Below are 6,316 nucleotides of genomic sequence, written 5' to 3'. Positions count from 1 at the left end.
TATCTCCAGCATCTAATGCTCAACATTAATTAATTATATTAGTTTATAATCAGACTTGATGATGAAGCACTTTGATTGGCATTCTCCCTTTGTACGTGTCATCAGAGGGGGAAAGCCCCACCCACTAGTGCCCATCTCTCCCTCGTTAGCATAGGATGTTAGTCTTGATTTTGAATCTGCCACTATGCTGACGCACAGGCGTCTGTAGCTCCGCCCTTAACTGAAAGAGCACAGTCTCATTTGCATTTAAAGCGACAGTCACCAAAACGCCACAATTAGGATCAAAGCCTAAAAGGGTCAATTTCAGAGAGTTGGAGAACATTATCTGTGTGCTATTCTCAGCTCAAACTGCACTCTACACACTCCAGCGACTTATTTTACATCTCATAAAAAAGTGTGTAATAGATCCCATTTAAGTTCTTTGTTTCTGTCAGGAATGAGCTTCCATACAGTAGAACCGCTGAAGGGGATGTGGATGTTTCTTACCTTTGATGGTTCGATAGTAGAGATATGACTCAGTCTGTCTGTTGATCAATGCTTAGAGTTTTAACGTCAGAGATGTTGACGATATGATGATGATGATGATGATGGTGGTGGTGGTGGTGGTGTGTCTCTCAGGGGCGCCGCCTGTCGGTGAGCCGCGGAGCCGCTCCAGTCTTTGTGCCGCCGCCATCTTGAACAGATCCGGATAAGCATCACCTCAACACATTGATTTCCAGCAGAAACACGCGAGCACAGGTGAGAAAACACACGTCAGACACTCGTGATGGTCACTGGCAGCCGCTGTCCGCCGTGATTCCGCTCACAGACTCGCGGAGACCGGCGCTCCGGGGCCCGTCCGCCGCTAGCAGAGCTCCGCTAGCCAACATTAGCCGCTAGCAGCCCAGAACAGCACAAAAACAACACAAACAGGGAATAAACTCTGTAATGTGACTGAACTGAGCTGTCGGCGTGTGTGTGTGTGTGTGTGTGTGAGAGAGAGAGAGACTCCTGTTCTGCAGCACACACACACTCACTCAGACTCACTGTTAATGTGATTTATTGATTGATTATTGGATCAGCTGTCAGTGATCAGATGATGAAGATGAAGGTGTGTTATGACAGGCTGTGTGTATGTGTCTGTGAATGTCAGAGATGTGTGTGTGTTAAGGTTTAATGCAGGACAGATCACAAGTGACATGAGCTAACGTTAGTATAAGTGTGTGTGTGTGTGTGTTTAACACAGCTCAGATCTGATCATAAGTTACCAATATACATCATTACTACATATTTACTACTATAAATGCTTAAGTAACTCTGCGCGCGCGCGTGTGTGTGTGTGTGTGTTCAGAGCGGCGATGGCCACTGCACCTTACAACTACTCCTACATCTTCAAGTACATCATCATTGGTGAGTAGAGCGGCTTTCAGTAGTGTGTGTAACTGTGTGTGTGTTCACGTGTGTGTGTTCACATGTGTGTGTGTGTTTGCTTTGCACAGGTGATATGGGTGTAGGAAAGTCCTGCCTGCTGCATCAGTTCACAGAGAAGAAATGTGAGTAGAGACGACGGTCAAGACGCGTCCTCCAGCATATAAAACACACACACACACACAAACACACACACACACACACACACGCACACACACACACACACACACACACACACACACACACCCTGAAGCACACAGACAAGCCTTGTGCATTGCCAGACAAACAGCCTCTGTGTGTGTGAGAGAGAAATAGAGAGTGTGTTTGTGTGTGTGTGTGTTAAAGCTGTTGTGACATTTTTATATCTGCAAAAATATGATTCAGTTTTGTCAATAAGGATCATTTCAGTATGTTTAAGCGAGTGTGTTCTGATCTGTAAAGAAATACCAATACTACAGCAGGCCACACGAGTCTGAATGAATGATTCACTGAATCATCACCATTGAATCATTGAATCACTGACTCAAATGACTCGTTCAGCTCAGTGTTTCAGAGACGCACACATGTCGAACGCTCCTGATACTACTGCACTTCGTCTTATCAATACAAAAACACACACCGCGCCATCTGTCGGAGCACTCAGACGGGATGTTTGTGCTTCTCCTCAGTCATGGCGGACTGTCCGCACACCATCGGCGTGGAGTTCGGCACCAGGATCATGGAGGTGAGTGGACAGAAGATCAAGCTGCAGATCTGGGATACGGCGGGTCAGGAGCGCTTCAGAGCCGTCACGCGCAGCTACTATAGAGGAGCCGCTGGAGCACTGATGGTCTACGACATCACCAGGTGCTCGCTCATAGACACACACACACACACACACACACACACACACTTCGCAGGTGTCCTGCAGAGTTTAGCTCCAACACACCTGCCTGTATATTTCTAGTGATCTTGAAGATGCTGATGAGCACGTTCAGGTGTGTTTGATTACTGTTGGAGCAGAACTCCGCAGTACACCAGCCCTCCAGGACAGAGTTCGCCCATCTCTCGTGTAGACCACTGAATCAGATTAGAGCAGGGGTCACCAACCCGGTTCCTGGAGATCTGCCTTCCTGCAGAGTTCAGCTCCAACCCTGATCAAACACACCTGAACCAATCAATGAGGAGCTGCAGCAGCTCTTGCAGACAGGTGTGTGTGGTCAGGTCACACCTGAAATCTGCAGGTAGATCTCCAGGATCAGGGTTGGTGACCCCTGGATTAGACCATCTGGCTCAAAGATGAGCAAATAGATTGGATCATGTTCCTATTTAAAGTTTGACTCTTCTGTAGATCCGTCATGTGCTGTGGAGCTCCTCAGCTGATAATCCAGACTCCACATCCTGAGATTACTGCAGATGCTGAAATCATGTAGAGCACAGTTCCTGGAGGGCCGCTGCTCTGCATAGTTTACCTCCAACCCTAATCAAAGACTCCTGATCAAACTAATTGAGGGATTTAGGCTTGTTTAAACCTACAGATAGGTGTGTTGAAGCTGCGGCCCTCCAGGAACTGAGTTTGACACCCCTGATACAGTGCACAGGTCTCAAACTGGATTCCTGGAGGGCCGCAGCCCTGCACAGTTTGCTCCAACCCTAATCAAACACAGCTGATCCACTAATCGAGCTGTTCAAGACTAGTCTCTAGTAGTCCAGTGATATGGAGCAGAACTGTGCAGAGCCGCTGCCCTCCAGGAGTCCAGTCTGAGACCTGTGGTGTAGTGTGTGTTTGACAGAGACTCACCATCTGTGTGTGTTCACAGGAGAAGCACATACAACCACCTCAGCAGCTGGCTGACGGACGCCAGAAACCTCACCAACCCCAACACTGTGAGCAGAACACACACACACACACACACACACACACACACTCATTCAGCAGCTAACACACACCTCTCTAACACCTCTAACGTTCCCCACTGAAACCTCTAGATCTTTAGGGCTGTGCTTCTTTACGTTACGATTCTGAGGCTGGTGTGTGTGTGTGTGTGTGTGTGTGTGCGCGCAGGTCATCATACTGATAGGAAATAAAGCCGATCTGGAGGCTCAGCGGGACGTGACGTACGAGGAGGCCAAGCAGTTTGCGGAGGAGAACGGTGAGTGAAACACAGAACACAGCTCCAGCCTGATCCGATCCGATGCTCACATCTGTCTGCTCCACAGGTCTGCTGTTCCTGGAGGCCAGCGCTAAAACGTGAGTTATAACCAGAACACACCTGACTGAGTGAGCTGGAGCGAGAGATAACCATATTACAGCATGCAAACAGCATCACGGGGGCTGCTGAAGTAGATCAAGTGTTCTTAACTAATATATACTTACATTAGAATATAAATACAGTGTACTTAATGAGAACAGAACACTCCTCACGCTATTGAGGTGGGATATGGGTCAGGTTAGGGACAGGTTTGATGGTCTGGCTAGGTTTAAGGGTGGGTTACGGTGTAAGGCATGGATCAACAGTGTAATTGTTCATTTATTCATCTGTTTTTGAGTGAAAGCAGATGGTTGCTTCTTTATTTTGATATATAATACAGTTCTAGCTGAAAATACTGTCAGATGTAGGTGAACATCATCTAAACTCCTGGCAGTGAAAGAGTTAAAGCAGTAACAGCACTACAGTGATCACAGCATGGTGTGATTCGTCCTAGTGTCTCCGCTTCAGTGTATTGCTGAGCGCGCTAATCTCCGTGTGTTTATCATCACAGTGGAGAGAACGTAGAGGACGCCTTCCTGGAAGCAGCCAAGAAGATCTACCAGAACATTCAGGACGGCAGTCTGGATCTGAACGCAGCAGAATCCGGCGTCCAGCACAAACCCTCAGCGCCGCAGGGAGGAAGACTGACGAGTGAAACACAGCCGCAGCGGGAGGGGTGTGGCTGCTAATTAATCATCATCATCATCATCATCATCATCATCACGCGGCTCTTTACTCTCCGTGCTCTTATTTCCCATAATCCTCTAACTCATCCGCTGAACACCAATCAGCCTATTTTATATCCTAACAATGAGACGTCACATTCGGAAATAATAAACCAGACGTGCTGGAAAACGTGACCGTGTTGAACATGTGATCATATTGGCACCGCAAGAGTCACGTGATTACGAATGTGACATGCGTTTCTGCTGGTGCTGATTTGACCTGTCTGGCTCACTGATTGGACGATCGTCTAACGGAAAATCCTCTTTATGTCAGTTTTTTAACAGACGTCAAATTTGTCGGTAATAAACAAGACACAGGGTTGAACACAGCTAATGCAGTGCCAATATTTAGCCATGTTATTGAGAATGTCAAATGTTTTATATCGATATCTTAATTAGCATAACAATGAGATGTGGCATTCGTTGGAAATAAGCAAGATATGCTTTGAATATATGCCATAATATTGGCACCGTATAAGTTACGTTATTACAAACGTCAAATGCATTTCTGCTGGGGTTGATTTGATGCCTGTCCACTGAAAAAGCCTCTTTACGTCAATATTCGGTCACATTTGGCGGTAATAAACGAGACCTGTTGGAAAACGTGACATGGCATTGAATACGTCCTAATATTGGCACCACATGAGTTACATTATTGACAATGTCAAATGTGTTTTGATTTGATGTGTTAAACACTCATCAGCCTCTATTTATATTGATATCTTCATTAGTGTAACAACGAGGGGTAACATTGATCGGTAATAAACAAGACACGGTATTGAATACGTCATAATATTGGCACTATATGAGTTAAATCTTTATGAATGTTGATGTTGATTTGACATGTTTAGGTGACTGATTGGACACCTGACTAACGAAAAAGCTTCTTTTTATGTCAATATTTTTTATAACAATAATCGTCACATTTGTCGGTAATAAACAAGACATGTCATTGAATATGTCATAATATTGGCACTGTATGGGTTACATTATTGAGAACACCAAATGCATTTTGAATTGACCAGTTGAAAACCCATCAGCCTCCATTTAAATGGATATCTTAATTAGCATAACGAGACGTCACATTAATCGGAAAGGAGACTAGTTGGAAAACGTGACCAGGCATTGAATATGGCTTAATATTGGCATCACATGAGTTACATTATTGAGAGCGTCAAATGCATTTTAATTTGATGAGTTGAACACTCATCAGCCTCTTTTTATACTGATAAGACATCAGATTCGTGGGAAATAAACAAGACATGGCATTGAATATGTCATAATATTGGCACTGTATGAGTTACGTTATCGAGAATATCAAATGCATTTCTGCTGGTGTTGATTTGACAAGTTTGAGTCACTAATGGGATGCCCGGCCAACAAAAAATAATGTTTCTATTTTCTTGATAATAAGACGTCACATTTGTTGGTAACAAACGAGACGTGTTAGATAACGTGACAGCATTTTATATATATATATATATATATATATATATATATATATAATATTGGCACTGCATGAGTTACGTTATTGAAAACTTATTGAGAATATAATATTTTTTATAACTTATCAATCATCACATTTGTTGTTAATAAACAAGACATGGTGTTGAATATGTCATAATATTGGCACTGTATGAGTTACGTTATTAAGATGCATTTTGATTTGACCAGTTGAACACTCATCAGCCTCTATTTATATCAATATCTTAATTAGCGTAACAATGAGACGTCACATTCATCGGAAACGAGACTTGTTAGAAAATGAGCCTAGGTGTTCAATATGTCATAATATTGGCACGGCATGAGTTGCGTTATTGAGGGCGTCAAATGCATTTTGATTAGACATGTTGACCACTCATCAGCCTCTTGTTTGTTTAATAAGACATTAGGTTTGTCTGAAATAAATAAGACATGGTGTTGAATATGTCATAATATTGGCACTGTATGAGT

General features: G+C 43.9%; 1 protein-coding gene across 1 annotated transcript; it reads left to right on the top strand.

Moving 5' to 3' along the window:
- The first annotated feature begins 626 nt into the window (after positions 1–626).
- Positions 627–5,842, top strand: rab14l (RAB14, member RAS oncogene family, like). Its single transcript, XM_056458894.1, has 8 exons — positions 627–738; positions 1,331–1,389; positions 1,479–1,532; positions 2,076–2,253; positions 3,207–3,273; positions 3,452–3,539; positions 3,607–3,637; positions 4,150–5,842. The coding sequence occupies exons 2-8, from the start codon at positions 1,338–1,340 to the stop codon at positions 4,325–4,327; spliced, it is 648 nt and encodes a 215-aa protein (XP_056314869.1). The 5' UTR covers positions 627–738; positions 1,331–1,337; the 3' UTR covers positions 4,328–5,842.
- The last annotated feature ends 474 nt before the right edge of the window (positions 5,843–6,316 follow it).

This window comes from Danio aesculapii, chromosome 5 (assembly GCF_903798145.1).
Source record: "Danio aesculapii chromosome 5, fDanAes4.1, whole genome shotgun sequence".
Classification (NCBI taxonomy): domain Eukaryota; kingdom Metazoa; phylum Chordata; class Actinopteri; order Cypriniformes; family Danionidae; genus Danio; species Danio aesculapii.
The sequence above is the reverse complement of the archived record's forward strand: the minus strand, read 5'-3'. Positions and strand labels throughout refer to the sequence as shown.

Bases quoted from the DNA above. Each gene is read 5' to 3' on its own strand.
- rab14l (XM_056458894.1), top strand. From the start codon at position 1,338: ATGGCCACTGCACCTTACAACTACTCCTACATCTTCAAGTACATCATC. The intron at 1,533-2,075 runs GTGAGTAGAGAC...GCTTCTCCTCAG, and splicing joins TCAGTTCACAGAGAAGAAAT to TCATGGCGGACTGTCCGCAC. The intron at 3,638-4,149 runs GTGAGTTATAAC...TTATCATCACAG, and splicing joins CTGGAGGCCAGCGCTAAAAC to TGGAGAGAACGTAGAGGACG.